This window comes from Hypanus sabinus, chromosome 1, assembly GCF_030144855.1.
Source record: "Hypanus sabinus isolate sHypSab1 chromosome 1, sHypSab1.hap1, whole genome shotgun sequence".
NCBI lineage: Eukaryota > Metazoa > Chordata > Chondrichthyes > Myliobatiformes > Dasyatidae > Hypanus > Hypanus sabinus.
Window position 1 is genome coordinate 151,382,005 of NC_082706.1, and position 19,339 is coordinate 151,401,343.

Here is a 19,339-nt window from a genome sequence, read left to right on the forward strand (position 1 = left end):
TCATGTCATTATTTAAAAATACATCCCTTGTGGATTGCAGTAAAGCTCCACTAAATTGTTTCTGGCATGTTAAGATTATCTAATAAGGGAAGGTTGTGTAGAAAACGCCTATTTTGTTTGGAGTCAGGAAGAATGATAGGTATCTTATGCATACCGTATCAGCTGAATTATAGGTCACTGATGCATACATCTGAAAGTAGACAGGTTATCCACTATAAAGGTCTTACCCTGCTGGAGAGCACTCTAGAATCGAGGTGCCACTTGTTCTGAGATGAGACAGAGTTTTCTTGTTGAGGGGAGTTCTGAATCTTTGGGAAGGTTTGTGCCCTGCGGGGCAATTAAAAGCTATAGGTGGCAGACAGGAATAGAAATTTCAATCCGGAGATCAGATCTATTACATCCACTTTGTGGTGCTACACGGGAAAGCGGCATCCACCATTCAGGCGATGTTCTTGCTAATGCCATTGGGAAAGAGGTACAGGAGCCTGAGGTCCCACACCACCTGCTTCAGGAGCAGTTATTACCCTTCAACCATCAGGCTCCTGAACCAACGTGGATAAAATCACTCACCTCAATGCTGAACTTATTCTGCAACCTATGGACTCACTCCAATGACTCCACAACTCGTTTTCAGTATTGTTTGTTTATTTGATATTATTTTTGTATTTGCACTATTAGTCTTTCAGTCTTTGTGTGTTGTTTCTCATTGATTCTATTGTAAATATTTGTTCTATGTGAATGCTACATGAAAATAAATCTCTGGGTAGTATATGGTTACATATATCTACTCTGATAATAAATTTACTTTGAATAGTAGCGCAAGCTTAAAGGGCCATCTGGCCTACTATTCCAACTTTTTGCTTGTTGCTTGATCTGGCTTCTATAGAACATAAATTGTGAACAATATTTGGGGATATCAGGGCATAGATTGGCAAAGATTGTGATTTTTTTTGTTTTGGGTTCTTTTGTAAAGAACCTTGGACATGTGTAATAGTGCCAAATGATGTCCAATGAATATCTGTACAACAATCCTGGGATTTTCTTTTACATTCTACAGGCAACTCCTGTAGAAGGGTCTTTCCATGTGCCTGCATGCTCTACTTCTACAGGACTTGCCAGGAGCTTCCCTGAGCAGGTCCCAAGACATAGCTGGGAGCCGAACTCAGGGAGGTTACCTTTAACTTACTTACTTGATATCACTTACCCCAGCTCACCCTCCAGCCATACACTGATTATCAATCCATGGCCTAAACATCCAAATTCATTGATCACTTGACTCCATCCCTAATCATTAATTGTTGGCTTCCTAACCTCCACGGGCCCAGATGTCATTGATCCTGTTGTGCATTTTGCAGTTGGCAAAGGGAAGGCCTTGTTTCATGCAAGCCTAATTCAGTAACACCTGATAACTTGTGCCTTGGGTGATAAGTAGCATGTCCAGCAACCAAACCACTAATTGGAGCAGTGGTCCTTTAATATCAGTTGCAAATGCTGAGGAAATTCTCGGTCAGAATCTATTAATTTGGTGAGGAGGTGCAGTATTTAGCCAGGTCTAACCTTTAAGTATGTGATGCCTAATTGCTGAAGTACAAGTCATGCTTGGGTTGCTTATACTGCTTAGTAACAACAGTTTGCAAACTTGTCTTGCAAAACTAGGTAAATAATAAACTCCAAATAATCATGAAATAATTGTTTTTCTATCTCGTATTACTTTTTGAAATGTCAGAAGTTTAGTGATTGCTTTTTAATAGATTGGTGACTTAAGTATCCTGTTCTTACATTATATAAACAGCAATTAGTCCACTTTAGTCCAAATTATCTGTTTTTGGAACAAATGCTGGTAAATTCCTCTGTATCTAATTCTAAAAATATTGAAACTTTGTGATACCTTTCTGATTTTTTAGGGCAAATTAAGTAGGCACGTGTAAACTGAAAACTTAAATGAACCCATGTAGTTATTCAGAAAAAAAATATTTTCTTATCTCTTTTAGAAAGCCATTGAACTTAATCCCAAAGATGCAACATCAATTCATTTAATGGGACTATGGTAGGAGCCAGTTAACTGTGGTTCTTATTCAGAGCATCCATTTGTCTTTCTAACTTGATTAGTGATGAATAGTAGAATTACATGTTCTTCTATATATTGTTTATGTAAAAATTAAAATTCATAACATTTTGTTTTGACTGTTGTACTAATTGTTAAATCGTTTATCATGTGATTTCTTTAAGAACCTGAGAGTAAATCAAATGATTTTAGCAGCCCTGCTTTATTTGTATTTGCCTTCATCGTATTGCCAGTTTAAAATTAACACAAAATCCTATTGAAAACCTGTGATGCGTGCAGACTTTGTAGCTAAAGTTGAGATTCTATGGTTGGTGCAGATTACTGTAAAATGAAGTTTGTAACTAATCTATATCCCTTCTTTGCTATCCATAACATCACCAGCTTTTGTGATAAATTCCTAATCATAACACGTTTGGTTAATTAATTCATCTTTTTTCACTAGGTGTTTCACATTTGCTGAAATGCCCTGGATCCAGCAGAAAATAGCGGCTGCATTCTTTGCCACCCCACCAAGCTCCACTTATGAAGAGGTAAATTGTACACAACCCCTCCCTCGGCATATCACTGAATAATATTTTTATGTTATTGAATAACAGTATTTTTGACCATCTTTTATAACTTGGTGCCTTGATTACTGCTTTTCCTTCCCTGTTTTAGTCTTCATGGGCCCATCCCCAGGGCAGGCAAATTGCTACGTAAATGATCACCTTCAGTGTTATTTCTTTACAGTGATAGAATGGATTTGGGTTTTATTAATGGGAAGGTGTTGTGGTTATGATCATCTCATTCTATTCCTCATGGTGTAATTCACTGTTACTTGTCATACCTTCTGATATATTGTTAGTGAATGTAAATATTGGCCACAGACAGGAAAACAATCAGAAATCTCTCCTTCTGCTCTTTTAGCCATTTGACTTAAGATGACCCCTTCTTAATTCCATCCATCACTGCATGAATGTTCTATCCAAAGATAACTTTTCAATACATATGCACAAAAGAAATTGTAGTAGGAATATATCATTTGATCTCTTGAGCCCACTACATGTTTAGTAAATTTATGGCATATCTAATTTTGACATCGTTTCCACTTTCCTGTCTGTTTTCCATAACCTTTGGTCCCTCATTATCCAAATTAATTTCCCTGGTGTTACATAAATTCAGTGCTAGATGTATTGGCCTGAAGGTCCTGTTACCATGCTATATGACTGACAACACGGCAGATCACTCAGTGGAGAATGCCAAATTTTCACAACTTTCTAAGAAATGTATTATCTTCATCTTGATTTAAGAGAAACAGCTCATTTATGTCCCTAACTCTATATCTACCTTGTCAGTACCCTGAGAAGTTTGTGTGTTTTAAATATTGTATATTGATATACTGTAATATCAATATATAATGGTATATATCATTCTTACAAACTGCTTAACCTTCCCTCATAAAACAACCCCCTCATCCCAGGAATCATTTTCATGAACCTTTTTTTTCCAACTATCTCCAAAGTAAATATTTCCGTTCTTAAATAAAAAATCAAAACTACTCACAATATTGTATCACTAAATCCTTATACAGTTGTTAACAAACTACAGCTTCTGTAATACCACCCGTCATAATCATTTGATACCGGTAATGGTGATACACTTGTGGTTCTCCTAGGAATATAATAGCTTCTTGATGGTGCACGTTTGTGGATGAGGAATTTGACAATCAAAGGAATCGATGGAAAGCTGACGATCAATGATTAGATGAGAAAATTTGCAGCTGCTGGAAATCCAAGCAACACACAAAATGCTGGAGGAACTCAGCAGGTCGGGCAGCATCTATGGAAAAGAGTACAGTTGACATTTTGGGCTAAGACCTTACATCAGGACGGTCTCAGCCCAAAACATTGACTGTTGACTCTTTTCCATAGGCGCTGCCTGGCCTGCTGAGTTCCTCCAGCATTTTGTGTGTGTTTGCTCAATGATTAGAGGTGGGGGTCAAGAGACTGGTAGATGGGGGAAGCCAGTGGATTTGGATGTTTAGCCCATGTGTTGGGTAATTAGTGTATGACTGGAGGGGGAGATGGGGCAAGTGATATCATGGTTCCATAGTAAGAAAACGAAGCTAAAGGTAATCTACCAGAGTTGAGTTCTCAATGAAAAGGAATTAAGTTTTCTCTCTTTTTCACTGTATCAATTTCAATGTAATGTCCAGGATCTGATTTGTTATCTGTACATTTCCTCTAATAGTTTTATTATGTTCAATTATTTAGAAACATACAAAACCTACAGCACTATACAGGCCCTTCGGCCCACAAAGCTGTACCAAACATGTCCCTACCTTAGAAATTGGCTACTATGTACTCAAAAGTAATAATTAGTCTGAATGGGTTACTTATTTTCAATGTCAATTTCTTGCATTTTCTGTAATCACTGTGTTTTCCTGCCACTGACCCCATAGTTTTAAGCTCCTCAGTCCAGGGAAGCACCCTCCCTGCATCTAGTCTATAAAGCCTTTTTGTGTAATTTATAAATTGTGATCAATGATCCTCTCATTCTTCCAAATGCTAAAGAAGTCTTATCTACTCTGCCTCAAAAATTAATCCCATTGTCAATGGAGCCAGTTGAGTAAATCTTTCCGGTTTTTGAACAGTACATCCTGTCAGTAAAGAGACCAATGTTGTACATGATACAACCTCACCAAGGTCCTGTATGAACAAAGCAAAAAGATGGAGTATTTGTTCTACTGTACTGTTTAATTGTACTTTAAACTGGTTCCATCATGTTGCATATGAACATAAGAAAGAGCTATGACACTATTTTGACAAGCAATAAAGTTCTCCCAAGCAGTTTGATTCATATTTATATCCTTTTGTTTTCAGATGCTGAAAAGTGCCTTACGAAAGTACAATTATTCCCCTTTTTTCAGTTTAATTACAATAGTGAAGCTATCTTTCTTATTTCAATACCACCATGGATAATTTACTCTCATCTATTTTAATATTGCAGCAGAAACTAACAGGCAAAAAACTTTTTGTTTTAGGCTCTCCAGTATTTTGACAAAGCTGAAGAAGGTAAAAGTTCCATAAATGTACTTCATTTCATTTATAAAATTAAGCTTCATATTACTTTTCAGTGATAGATATAATTCAACTGAAATTGTAATCATTAGTCTGTGTCTTCCAGTCCCCTTCCTGAGGGTCGGTGCAGTCCAGAATTTGCTCCCATTGAAATAGCTGAACAATAGTAATTCCCTTTGGAATTTGTGTCAGTTGCCAGGCAGATTAATTCTATTATTTATTTCCATGTGTTAATGCTGAGATTTCAATCTTGGACTAGCAAAGGTTGAATAGAACAGGATTTGTTTCTCAATGTTCTCTCCTACGTCAAAGTAGAATTTTGCATTAAGATTCAAATGCTGTGCAGATAGTATAAAGAATTTAGCTGTGTTCTTTTGTGGTTTAAGGCATCGCAGTCATGTACTGCTTGGTTGTGATTGCACTTGAGAAAGAGGTGTGCTGCTTTCTTGAACTGTTGTAATTCATTGGTTGAATTATACTTCTGGAGATGCATTTCTGTGATTTTAAACCTACTGATGTTGAAGAATTGGGGCTATATTTCCAAGAGAAAATGACATGTTACTTGAAGGTAATGTGAAAATGGTGGAGTTCTCATGCACTGCTGTCTTTATCCTTGGTGGGGGTGAAGGAGAAAATGAACTTCAGGAATCAAACCGGTCACTCCAGGTAAGGGAAGCAGATTTCCTTCTCTGAAGAACATTAGTTAACTTACTGGATTTACAATAGTCCACTTAATTCTGATTAACCTTACCAAAACAAACTGTCACTGAAGAGGGGTGAGGATCAATGAGATGGACAGCTGCTGGTCACTTCTGGTGATTACTGGTGAGGGGATAGGGTTGATGAAGAGTCACAAAATACTGGAGGGATTGAAATTGATGTAAGGGAAATGACCAAGTGACAAGCCAGTAAATTAATAATTTAAAGCTTAGTCTGACTCAGTGTGAGTTAGGATTCCTGTATTTTGCTAGGCTACTAGAATAGCCAAGGAAAAAGATAGGATGTAACAATTGTCGATGATTGTACTTCTATTCATCAGCCAAGAGAGGACATTATTGGGTAATCATCAATGGCTGTCAATTGATTCATCTTAAGGCATTTTAATTTCTAAGTATTTAATTATTCATTGATATACAAATCATTGTTAGGAGATTTTTGTGCATTATTTTGTATAAATTTCCTAGCCATTTGTGAGCAACTTTTGACAGGCAGTTCAGGAGCAGCATAAAAGAATTAGCAGTGGGTGAAGATCAGAAACAAAATCTTTTTAATTTAGCTTACTTCATTCATGAAAACAAAAAAAATTAAATTACCCCACCTTGGTTGTTAACATCTCTGTAAATAAAGACCAGAAGTTAAATACATTCTTGTTTTCTATTTTCTCATATGCTTCTCTGCATATGGAAATGTATTGTGCGTAATATATTGTTTGCATTTAATGTGACTTATTTTGCAGCTGAACCAAATTTCTACAGTAAAAACTTACTAATGTTGGGGAAAACCTGCATGAAATTAAAAAACAAGAAGTTGGCTTTGTTGTGGTTGACCAAAGCAAGGGACTACCCCGCACGAAATGAAGAGGACAAGCAGGTAAGTTTATCCAATATAAAAATTAAAAGGTTGTGTTTCTCATCTCCACCTACTGTTCTTCTGCAATTTTGTTGGGTAAACTTAATCATAGTGATATCAATGATATGTTCAACTTTAAATGTTGTTATTCAGCTCGACCCGAACTTGGATATGGATGAGTAAAGGATGCAGAATTATTATACAGTGGATTACGGTTTATTGGGACATATTGGGACCAGTACATTTTGGCCCAATTAAGTTACCCAAACAGCTAAAGTTTCATGGAGATAAGGTTAAAAAAAAAAGTACAAAAAAGATAGACTACCATTTAATTGAGTAAAAAATTGTGTTTAATTGAAATACAGAACAAACTAAAACATTACCAATACTACTACAGTTTTATAACACTGTATTAGTTCTTAATAATCATTGACGGGTGCGTTCATCCAGTGCACACTGCCTTGTTCTATTGACTGTAAATGAACAAAATCAGTGAAGCCACCTAATGCAGATAATGGATAGCTTTTGTACAATTCTTTTGACTATTGAATCCTTCAAATCTTCATTTTCATTGTAACATTCATGATTATTGATGCCTTTAAATACTTTGTAATCATATCATTTTCACTCCCAGCTGTTTCTGGCATCTCTAAACTTGAATGCTTGTAACGACAATGAGCTAAACAGTTCTGAATTGTCTGATTATTTCTTGTCAATTATCAGTGATGAAAATCACTGCTTTTGAAGACAAATACACGCAATGGATGCTTTTTAGAAAACTGTTCACTCTGAGCACAGTGTTGCATCTAATGGCCACACAAGTGCACGTGACTGATGCTAGTTAGAAACTGTTCAGCAACAGTCTCCTGCCCTTTAATTGGGCATAGCATCCCAAATAAACCAAAGGAATCCTGGATATTTTCTGAATAGGTTTTTGTTCTTCAAGGTTTGTGCCAAATAAGTGATTGCTCCAATTAAACAGATGGCCCAATTGAACTAAATCCACTGCATTGAATTTAAGCAGACAAAATTAATTTTACTCGAAGTATATTTTAGCAGATTTTTATGTACCCCTAGGTCAATTGCTGACCCTCTGATTTTGTGAATAATCATTGCTTAGAAGCACCATGTTGCAAGCCCAGTCTATTTTCATATCTGGTAGTCCTCAGATTTAAATTTTTGGTGGTTTTAGGAACTATAACTGATGCAGCCTATAGTGGAATAAGATGATCTATTCCCACTAGTTCTACTAGGTTCCAGGTTCTGGGAATTAACCCAGTATTTAAGCCTTTGATCAGCAAAGTTGTGGAAAATGTTGGTAAACCATATAGAAAATGGCAGCCTGCATATTAAATTGAAAAGATAAAAATGAAAACTTAATTTTTTTGCGCTTTTGAACATGGCAGTTAATTTTATATCCATATCAGTTATCAAAGTTGTGGTGATACATACTTCATTGCTTGAGTACTTCTGGTGAGGTAGTGCTGCCAGGTTAAGATCCAATGTTGATAAAAGAACTGGAATACATTTCCAAGTCAGGATAGAGTGCAGATGATGCTGTTCTCATGCACTTAAAACCCACGTCCTTCCTACTGGTAGAGGTTACAGGTTTGGGAGGTACTTTTCATCTCGCCTATGTGAGTAATTGTAGCAAAATTTGTCAGTGGTATCTATCTGCAGCCACCGTGCACGGGCTAACATAAAGGTTAGGACAGTGGATAGGTTAACAATTATGGTTACTTTGTTCAGGATGATTTTGGTATCGTGACTGTAACTGGAGCTGGAATCATCCTGATTAAGTGGAGGGAATTAGATCACCCCAATTTGGTTTTTTTTGTAGATGATAGAAAAGTTTTGGTGTGGCAGGCAATGAATCACTTGCTACAAAACACCCAACTCTGACCTGCTTTTGCAACCGTGGGATTAGCTTGACTGGTTTGCTTAAGTTTCTGGTCAGTGACTATGCTTCAGGGTTCAACGCTGGTAATGCCATTGAACAGAGGAGGATATGGCTATTAACTGTGCTATTGCTCCTATCAGTGCATTCCTGATGCCTAGGTTTTGCTGCAGGAGACATGGACTATTACCATTTGCTGAGTTGCCTAAAGAATTGAACATTTTTCAATCATCAGCAAACAGCCCCACTTTTCACTTATAATCAAAATACTGAAGCATCAACTGAGTCAAGAATACTACTTCGAGCAGCTCTTGCAGTGATGTGTGGGTTGGGTTATTGGTTTGGAAAAAAAAATCTTATTCACTCACCAGTGAGGAAAATCTGCCCCAAATGGAACCTAAAATGGGTTAGCCAGGAATGGAGAAAGGGAAGTCTGAAGTAATTTGTATAAGTTAATTGTATTAATAATGAAAACATTTATTATTTAGCTGTTTAATGTAGGTTTTAATTTGGAAAACAAAACATTGAATTCATTATTATATTGTGCCTTTAGTCTACAAAAATTTTTTTGAAGTCCCACAGTATCTATAGATAATCTGTCTATAATCTTTTTTTCTATTTTTAGGTTCAAAAGGAAGCCATTGAATTACTTAAATCACTGCTGGAGTCAAGGACTTAGCTGAAGTCACTCTTGCACATTAAAATAGTCTCCAGCCAGTCACTATGTGATGAAATTAATTTTGAAGTTAATTGATTTCTCAAACGTCAATGAAAATTATTTTTATTAGTTTAATCACAAAGGAATTTACACAATTGTACAGCCCTGATACATCATTAACCAAATAAATACTCATATTTGTGTACCTTTTAGTGCTGCAAATTTGTGAATAGTGGTGCAAGTAAATAACTCAACTACCCAAAAAAGAAGCAAACCATCATAGTTGAAGTGTTTAACTTCAACTGCGGGATGGTGCCAGTGCATTCATTAACTCCTAAAAATATAACTTTTCTCTTGCAATGCAGGGAAGGTCTTATAATAGTAAGTCTTTGCAGAAAAATTCTACAAAATCCCAAAATAACATACAAGCTGAATCACCAGCAGGTCTATTAACAGTTAATCCATTCTATATTCATCAGTAGTTTGTATTTAATCAAAGCATTGTGTGGTCTATAGCCACTTGGGTAACAGGATAGCAAGTTTTCCACTTTCAACTAAAAACATGAAAAACTTTAATAATAAAAGTAGGTGCCTATTTTATTAAACTTTGTTTGGACATAATTACAAATAAAAGTTTTTCAAGCTCCTGACAGATTGAAGTTTCAGTGGTAATCTTGATGCTTTGTTGCAAATACTAGCTAATTGATATGCAGAAGTGGTCAGTTGCTAAACTGTTTTTTGGGTGGGGGAAATATAATAAAAAGCAGTAGCAAAAACTGACCAAACTCGAGCTTTTACAAAACTTTTACAAATTAAAAACTTTAATGGAATTTACAACGTTTAAATTTAAAGCATTACAAATGTTACATTTCAAATGTCTCTATCTCCCCAGTCACTGCAAGGAAGCACAGCGTGTTAGAAGTTGCAGTTCAATATAATTCACAATTTTTTAAATATATTTTTGTTACATGTCATTAAGTAAATGCCCTCAATACTGGTGAAACTATTTTAAATGTATTATTACATGTTTTTGAAATTTTTGAATTTAAAAAATAAATCACTTGATATTTCTCAGAGGTTGAAGGCCTATTAGAAATTATATTTCAAAGCCAGAAAAAGAGATGCATAATATAATTTATACACACAGAACGTATACCATTGCAATGGGAAAACTAATTATACAACATTCCTTACAAATGTGCAAAACTTAATTGACTTTTTATTCCTGATTGATAAATGTAACTGTTCTAAAAGACTGAACATAAAAGCAGCAGAGGTAATATTTTGCATAATTACACTGTGAAAATTGTCCACATTAGCTTTTTGTATATAAAATAACATTAGTATTTGGGATACTACCCCAGTCTCTCTGCTTTTGTTTATTTCAGTATACTATACACAAGACATACATAAACAGCAATAACACAACAAGAAAATAAAAGAAAACTCATGTCAGCATTTACATTTTCTATGATTTCAACAAGCCAGCAGCATTAAATCTAGATATCTGACAGTGTTTGGCATAAGCCTTAAATACTTGAGTGACAGCCATGCAAGAAATCTCCCTGACAGAATTGTTAGATCAGTGGAAACTGAGCAACAGGGTATGTTTTCTTCTGCACTAAGGGGGCATAATAGCACACCTACCAAATCACCTACTAAGCTCTATAAAACTAGAGCCATGGATATTTCAGCTGTTTCTGATATTTAAAAAAAATCATTCTATGTTTCAGAAATCAGCCAAACTCTTTTCTCCCACAATATTTCTTTTAAAGGAAAGGTATGTAAAATACTATGTACGGTCAAGACAATTTGCATAAATGACTGGAAGAAAAGCATGTTAATTTTATAGAATTCCAGATGTAAATTATTTCTCTAGGCAAATAGCTTATATACAGATAGACAACTGTGCAACTGTAAATGATGAAACAGAAACATGTACATCGTGATGCCATCTCATAGCATCAAGATTGTGCTGCATCTATTCTTGTCCAAATCCTTCCGTTTCTTCAATTGCAAAAAGAAGCTTCTCTTTTAATTGTTCATAACTTTTATAAGGTGGCAAATCCAAGCGGTTAAAGCTATTGAAGAACATACATACATCAATGAACACAAGGCTACATTTCAACAATTCCAAATGTCCTAAATACATTTCAAATCCATGTTGAGTATGGAATCTGTGGCACATTTCCTTCTCAACATGACTCTGTAGCCCTGAGCTCTGCACTTCAATGTAACATAACAACTTGGATACACATGGTACTGCATATGCTGGAATCTGAAGCAAAAAAAAAGCTGCAGGAACTCACCAGATCAATCAGTATCTGTGGAGTTAAAAGGGTTCATAATTTTGGGTTAAAATTCAAAACAATGAAAATCTTTTTACCTCCACAGATGCACCTTAACCTATTGAATTACTCCATGTTTGTTCTTTAATATGTTTTCATGTTGTATGTAATGATTTATTATTGAATTAACTATTTCTTACATCCTTCACATACATGAGTAAAAATCTTTACGTTACATCTGTCTAAATGTGCAACGTGCAATCATAGTAACTTATAATAACTTATAGTAAATAGAACAGTCACTAAAACATAGAAATACACTCAGATCAGCATAAGTGTATCTGATGGACTGATGGAAAAAGCTGTCCCCGGAGCCTGTCGGTCCTGGCTTTTATGCTGCAGTACCATTTCCCGGATGGTAGCAGCTGAAATAGACTGTGATTGGGGTGACTCGGGTCCCCCAATGATCCTTCGGACCCTTTATACACACCTATCTTTGTAACTGTCCTGAATCATGGGAAGTTCACAACTACAGATGCGCTAGCCTGTCCGCACCACTCTCTGCAGAATCCTGCAATTAAGGGAGGTACAGTTCCCATACCAGGCAGTGATACAGCCAGACCACAGTGAGCAAGACCATATTTACTGCTCATGCCCAAATGTGCTAGTCACTTTTAACTGGTTACTAAGCAGCATATTCCTGGATTTGGACCAAGTCACCATCAAAAAATGGTGATACATTTCGGAACTCAGATGGACTGTACTTTGTTGGGAAATCTGCATCTGGTGATGCTCCTGTTCTGCTCATTTTTAGTTATAAAGTTACATGTTGGATGATGCCTTTGGAGTAGCCTAGCAAACAACTGCAGTGTATTATGTAGCTGGTACACAACAGAGGTCCAAAAACTATCACCATAGTCGAGTGTATTAGGTGTGAATCCAACCAATGAAGAGCTATTCTTCAATTCTCAGCATGTTTCATTTTACCATGGCTGCTTAATGTGACATTTGGTCAAATGCTGCCAATATCAGGGAAAATAACCCTTGCTCCTGTTGTCCAGAATGGTCAGAGTGAAGACTGAGCTACAATGTATAGATCGTACAAATTGCGGTCACAGAACACCCGTGCTGGAGGGAGCGAATGTTTAGGCAGTTGAATAGAATGCCAGTCAAGCTGTCTGCTTTACATTATAGGAATTACTCTCATTCTCACTATAAGATACAAAGCCTGTCATATCCTTTTCAGTACCAATGTTTATGAGAGGAGCCTAGTTAAGGTTAAGGACCTTTAGCGAGAAGGGCCAAATGTCTGAGCCTGTCGTTGTACACGTTGGATTTTGCTATTACTGAGGAAGTGAATGTTTCTGTAGTCTTCCAACTCTCCTTCCAAACCCCTTTTGCTACTTAGGCACTCAGCATCATTTAGGCTGAATATTAGAACAGCAGGGTTAAGTCTAAACAGTTAGAACTGCACACAGTACAGGCTCTTCAGCCCATGATGTTGTGCTGACCTTTTAACTTACTCTAAGAGCAATCTAATACCTCTCCTACATAGCCCACCATTTTTTTCTATAAGCCATGTGCCTATCCAAGAGTCTCTTAAATACTCCTGATGTATCTGCCTCTACCATCACCCCATGGAGGGCATTCTACACACTCACCACTTTCTGTGTAAAGAAATTACCTCTGACATCCCTCTTACACTTCAATTACCTTAAAATTATGCCCCCTTGTTAGCATTGGGATTGCTCAGATATGTCTAGTGCAAATTGCTTTCACTGCTTTGGATGCATGTATCAAACAGCCTGCTGGAGGAGCTCAGTGGGTCAAGCAGCATCTATGGGAGGAAGGGAAGCATTTATGTTTCAGGTAAAAACTTTCAGGGCTTAATGTATTTACAGACTGTAAATGGCCCACAATGTCTCATGAATTCGGTTCTGAGTAACCCGATCTATTCTGAATCCATACAGCAAAAGTCATGCCACAACACCCTGAAGAGTATCCTTTATGCGAAGACATGACTGTAATAAGTAGACTGGTGAGGACTAGATCAAGTTGATTTATTCCTTGTGTTGATTCATTCATCTCTCATATTTTTGCCCTATGGAAAAGTGCACATATTGTTCCCCAGGTTTAGCACTAGGAACACTGATTTTGATACAAAATGTTTTGAATTCAGGACATAAATTTAAAATCTGCTGATCTCAAAATTTGGAATCTTAGAAACACTGAAGATAGTAATTCATATAAAGGGAACACAAATGGAGGCTGAAGAAAGGGTGAACAAAATTCTTAAGACACATCATTTGTGAGAAGAAAGGAATTGTCAACATTCTGAGTTAAAGCCCCGCATGCCTGCATTTCTTTTCTCCCACATATGCTACTTGACACATTGCATTCCTTCAGCAGGCTGTTGCTTCAGATTCCAGTATCTCATGTCTCCAAAATTCTAAAGCTACTGCATATGTATTAATACAGATTTAAAACCATAGATGTTTCTAGTGCAAGACTAATAAATAGATAGTACTCACCAAGTGTGACTTCTGGGCAGCCATGTTTCTTTACCAACCTTTTCAATGCAAAACTTTTGAGGTCCATTACTCCCTGGTGGAAAAAACAATTATTGTCTCCAGCTAATCATGCACAATGCTTCATCAAAACAAGTTGTGCTGTCATGGAAGATCAAATATTTTCAAAGGGTAATGCAAGTTTATAAGTTAAAAAAGTTTATACATTAGACAGCAGAAAGATTTCACAAACACCACACCAACATGTGTAATAGCAGCTAATCTGCAATGTAGCAGACACTTCATTTATGATAAATTTCCTATTAATTATTTCATCCATTTCTGATACTGACAGTTTATTCATAAGCCTGATATTAATTGTGCACCATTAGTTTACACCAAGGCAGTGGTAGGAAAATTATTGATTTTCTTCTCTACTGAAGAGAATGATTAAGTCAACTACACTGGACAATAGATGTTTCACTTCTTCGTCTATTCACCTCTCCATCTACCAACAGGTCAGTTCAGCCACTGAAAACACTTTCCCACCACAATTCTTCCCCTAACTTACCAGCTCTTTTGTTCATAGACCCAAATGTCCGAGTCTGTGTTGAATGCTTTTTACATGAATTATTAACCTTCCTACCCACAAGTTCTAAATCTTTTATTCATGATAACATCTCTCCCTGCATAGTCCCAGATTCACTATGTTCTTATCCATACCTTTAGACCATAGGAGCAGAACCGGGCCTTTCGGTCCATCAAGTCTGCTTTGCCTGATTTATTATCCCCCTCATTACCATTCTCCAGCCTTCTCCCTATAACCTTTAATGCCCTCACTAATTAAGCGGATATACTTGAAGTGATAGTTGATAGGTTCTGAATTAGTCAGTGTCAAAGTGTACAGGGAGAAGACAGGAGAATGGGGTTGAGAGGGATAATAAATCACCCATGATGGAAAGCTGGAGTAGACTCAATAGACCGAATGGCCTAATTCTGCTGCTATGTCTTATGGTCTAATCAAGAACTTTATTTCCAATAGTTTGCTAGAATCAAGTCAAATGTTTTCAGGACTGTTTGCTATAACCAAAGATTTTGCATTCATATACCTTGGGATACAATGATTCTAATGAAAGAAAGCTGGAAAGCAAATTTGCAGTGAATCACATGCTCCCTTTTTCACAGTAGAGCCCAAAAAAAAGAAAAAATTGTAAAGCATGTAATACTTAAAATTAAAAAATTGAAATGCTAGCAGTTCATAAGTATTCATCCCCCTTTGCTCAGTACATATAGCAGTTATTACATCCTGTAGCCTTTTAAGTGTCTATTAGTTTTGTACAAAGTGATGGAATCAAGATTTGCCCATTTCTCCTTGTAAAATTGCACAAGCTGTGCCAGGTTAGTTGGGGAGTGGCGGCAAACAGCAATCTTGAGGTCTTGCCAGAGATGTTTGATCAGGTTATGGTCAGGACTCTGAATTGACCTCTCAAGGACGTAAATTTTCTTCATGTGTAGCCACTCCATGGTTTCTCTGGCAGTGTGCTTTGGGTCGTTGTCCCACTAAAGGATAAACTTGCTTCTCAGTTTAAGCTTTCTGGCAGAGGCGAGCTGTTTTTTTTTAATCCAGGATCTCTCTGTATTTAGCAGCATTCATCTTCCCATCAATTGTAATCAGATTTCCAGTTCCTGCTACTGAAAAGCATTCCCATAGCATGATGCTACCTCCACCATAATTTACAGTAAGGATGGTGTTACCTGGCTGAAGGCCCACATTCAGTGATTCAGGAACAGATTATTCCCCTCTGCCATCCAATTTCTAAATGGACACTGAACCCTTAGACACTACCTCACTTTTTAAATATATATTACTTCTGTTTTTTGCATGATTCTTAACCTATTCAATATATGTATACTGTAATTTATTTATTTATTATTATTATTATTTTATTGTTTTTTTTCTTCCATATTGCATTGAACTGCTGCTGCTAAGTTGACAAATTTCATGACACATGCTGGTGATAGTGAACCTGATTCTGATGCACAGTATTAGATTTATCCATACATCCACTTAGTGCTGAGGCCAAAATGTTCCACTTTAGTCTCATCTGACTACAAGACCCTCTTTCACATCTAATGCCGTAAACCTAATTCTGCACATCAGCCGGGTAACACCATTTCTGCTGTAAAGCATGGCAAAGGTAGCATCACACTATGGAGATGCTTTTCAGCAGCAGGGATGGGAAATTTTGTCGGAATTGATGGGAAAATGGATGCTGCTAAATATAGAGATCTTGGTTAAAAACCTGCTAGCCTCTGCTGAAAAGCTTAAACCGGGGAGGAAGTTGATCATTTAGCAGGACAATGACCCAAAGCACACTGCCAGAGTAACCATGGAGTGGCTTCAAATGAAGAAAATTGATGCCCTTGAGTGGCTCAGTCAAAGTCCAGACCCTAACCCAATCAAACATCTCTGGCAAGGCCTCAAGATTACTGTTCCCCAACTAACCTGGCACAGCTTGCAAGGAAGATTGAGCAAATCTTGCTCCATCATGTTGTGCAAAGTTAATAGAGACTTATCCAAAAGACTACTAGCTGTAATAGCTGCAAAAGATAGTTCAACTAGGTACTGAACAAAGGGGGTTGAATGTTTCTGAATTGCTGACATCTCAATTTTGAATTTTTAGTTTTTCATGCTTTATAACTTTACCTATTTACTGTGGAGAAAAAAAAGTAGCACGTGATTTTCAAATAAAATTCTCAGTTAAGTTAATCAAGATCCCTGGTTGTAATACTTACTTACATGAATAAAGGATCGGGGACTAAATACTTCTACAAGGCACTGTAATTGCTTTTGTACATCTTAAAATGACTGGCTATATTGCAACACAGATAAAGGCAGCCTAATTAGGTGGACAGCATGTACAGGCAGGCCTCAGAGCATTATAAAGGTACAAATGTTTTGGCCAGAAAGAATGACAATCTTCAAATCAGTGAATTCAAATGAATCAAGGAGCAGACTTTGTTCTTGCCGTGTTCTTGGGGGATGGAGGCTGCCATTTTGTGAAGACACTCGATTCTCCATTTTGTGAGCTTGACATGCTGGACTTGATTAGTGTTGTAAAGAAGACACAAAGACCAGGTAACCTGCTGGACTGGAGGTCATTTCCAAATAAGGAGTTGTTTGTGAGGTGTTCTTTGGTTGGCTATAACATGCAGACTTGTGAATGCCTGAGGTGATTCAAGCTCATTGCTGACTGAGAACAAAGAGTCAGCAACTGTCCCTTGATGGGAAGAGGACAATAGATGGATGCTGCTTTGGACCAGAGTCAATGACCAGGTGTTAAAGGCCAGACACATGACCTGCGGCCAATGACATGGGAATGTGACATTTGAATTGATAAGCAATGGATATAAAAGTGGATGCTTTGTGTGCGCCGGTGGCGGTAACTTCGAAGAATAACCATCGCAGACACAAGCGAGAAGAACCCTGCGTGAACACGTGGAGAGTGAGTTGGGACCATGAGGAACAAGGAGTGCCTGGCCAGCGTAAATTCCTCCGCCCGGGTAATACCTTTGCTATTCTTTGACTATCCAGGAGAGTCAGGGGTACTTAGCAGGTGTGCACACAAGGTATTTAGTGTATAAATTCACGTATTTGTTAGTTTGAACAATAAAGGTAATTGTCAGTAAATACAGATCTCTCTATGCCTCACTCAGAATCGTTGGAAGAGGTAGAAGCGGTATCTCTCTCTCCTCTCCTTTCCAACAAATGGAAAAAAAAATTCCTCTCAGACAGCAGTGAAATGTAGGAATGTGCCTATATATCTCCCAAGTTTTAAAATCTGATAAAATATTTAATTATATATTACTTCTGTTTTTGCATGATTTTTAAATTAAATTTTTGAGTGTGGTAAGAAAACATTTACATCCTTTTGGGAAATAACATGCAGTGTGTACACGGCTTTTATACTTAAAAGTAAATTACAAGTTAAATGTTTCTTTATACAAGTATAGAAAGTATTTACAATAATTAAATTGTTCTAACTTAACAAAACATCTACATTATTTGCATCTAATTCAAAGTTTAGGCAACTTGACAAAGCTGCAGTAACGTTTGAGCAGTTCTGCCTACCTAGAAGCTCAGCAAATCCTCCCAATGGTAAGCGGCAGGTACCAGTGACAAACTGCATCAACCGTAAACGTACTTCATTGTCCATCTCCTTTACAAACTAGGAAAAAATATTCAAATTCACTTAAGGCAACATGAAACAAACCTATAAAATGTGATTAGAATGTCAATATTCACAAAAAGGAGGGACAATTCCCAGAAACCAGAGGTAAATAATTTTTGGTTACTAAGGGATTCAAGGGAAAGGGGCTAGGACAGGAACATGCCACTGAGGTTAAGGAACAGTCATAATCATAATAGAATGATGCCTCCTTGTGTTTCCATTTCTTTAAATAAATTGCAGCATAATTCTGCAAATTAAATGCTAAACACTTAAGTTAGAAGTTGTTAAAGGGATTTTTTTCTGGACCTTGCCTAGCCGTTTTTGAATCTCAGAGCTGCTGTCAATTAAAACATGATTTGCATAATTGAGGTGCACTTTTAGTAATTAGTAGTTTTTAGAATATATTAAAAAGGTTAAATCCATTAATTTTCTCTTTACCTAGATTGAGAATTGAAAATATGACTTTTGTTATTTACCCCTTAAAGTAACAGTACCAGCAGGGGCAGCACGGTGGTGCAGTTAGCATCTCACAGTTCCAATGTCTTTGGTACTGTTTGTATGGAATTTGCATACTTCCTGCAATCATTTGGGATTTCTCCAAATTACGGTTACAACAGAATGTAGGTACAAACCCAGATGTTGGGACAAGGTGCAGATTCTATTTGTCATGCACAACATTTGATGCAATGAACTAGGTTTAATTAACAGCAAAAGGGACATATGCATTGATAATAAAGGTGATCATAATGTAATCAAGCCGAGTGTCTAACAAACACAAAGTGTTTGAAATACACCACCCTTGAAAGCCTTCTTTGATTCCCCGATTCACTGGTGGGAAGCCACCAAGGAGAACATCAAGAGGTTCTTCATACGCAAAGGCATCCAGAGAGCAAGCAGGGGTAGAGGGAACTGCGTAAACTCCAGATAGAGTTGCAGCAACTCCTCCTTCTGCCATCGAGGGGGGTGGATGTCAGGGAGGAACTGCGGGAGGTGAAGGGCCAGCAGGCCCAGCACTTTGCCGCCGAGTCCTCCAAGATCATCTTCCGATCGAGGGTCCAAACCGT

General features: G+C 37.1%; 2 protein-coding genes across 3 annotated transcripts in view; one reads left to right on the forward strand and one right to left on the reverse strand.

Moving 5' to 3' along the window:
* rmdn1 (regulator of microtubule dynamics 1) overlaps positions 1-10,606 on the forward strand; it is a 38,119-nt gene extending 27,513 nt beyond the window's left edge. For both annotated transcript variants that reach the window (XM_059979204.1, XM_059979213.1), the window contains exons 7-11: positions 1,992-2,047; positions 2,508-2,595; positions 5,088-5,118; positions 6,581-6,714; positions 9,216-10,606. In XM_059979204.1, coding sequence (XP_059835187.1) covers positions 1,992-2,047; positions 2,508-2,595; positions 5,088-5,118; positions 6,581-6,714; positions 9,216-9,269 — 363 coding nt within the window. In that variant the 3' untranslated portion in view covers positions 9,270-10,606. The remainder of the gene's footprint in view (positions 1-1,991; positions 2,048-2,507; positions 2,596-5,087; positions 5,119-6,580; positions 6,715-9,215) is intronic.
* Positions 10,327-19,339, reverse strand: part of LOC132399121 (NEDD4-like E3 ubiquitin-protein ligase WWP1) — a 152,128-nt gene continuing 143,115 nt past the window's right edge. The window contains exons 22-24 of the mRNA XM_059979121.1: positions 18,176-18,272; positions 14,068-14,140; positions 10,327-11,329 (exon numbers count right to left, since the gene is read on the reverse strand). Coding sequence (XP_059835104.1) covers positions 11,230-11,329; positions 14,068-14,140; positions 18,176-18,272 — 270 coding nt within the window. The 3' untranslated portion in view covers positions 10,327-11,229. The remainder of the gene's footprint in view (positions 11,330-14,067; positions 14,141-18,175; positions 18,273-19,339) is intronic.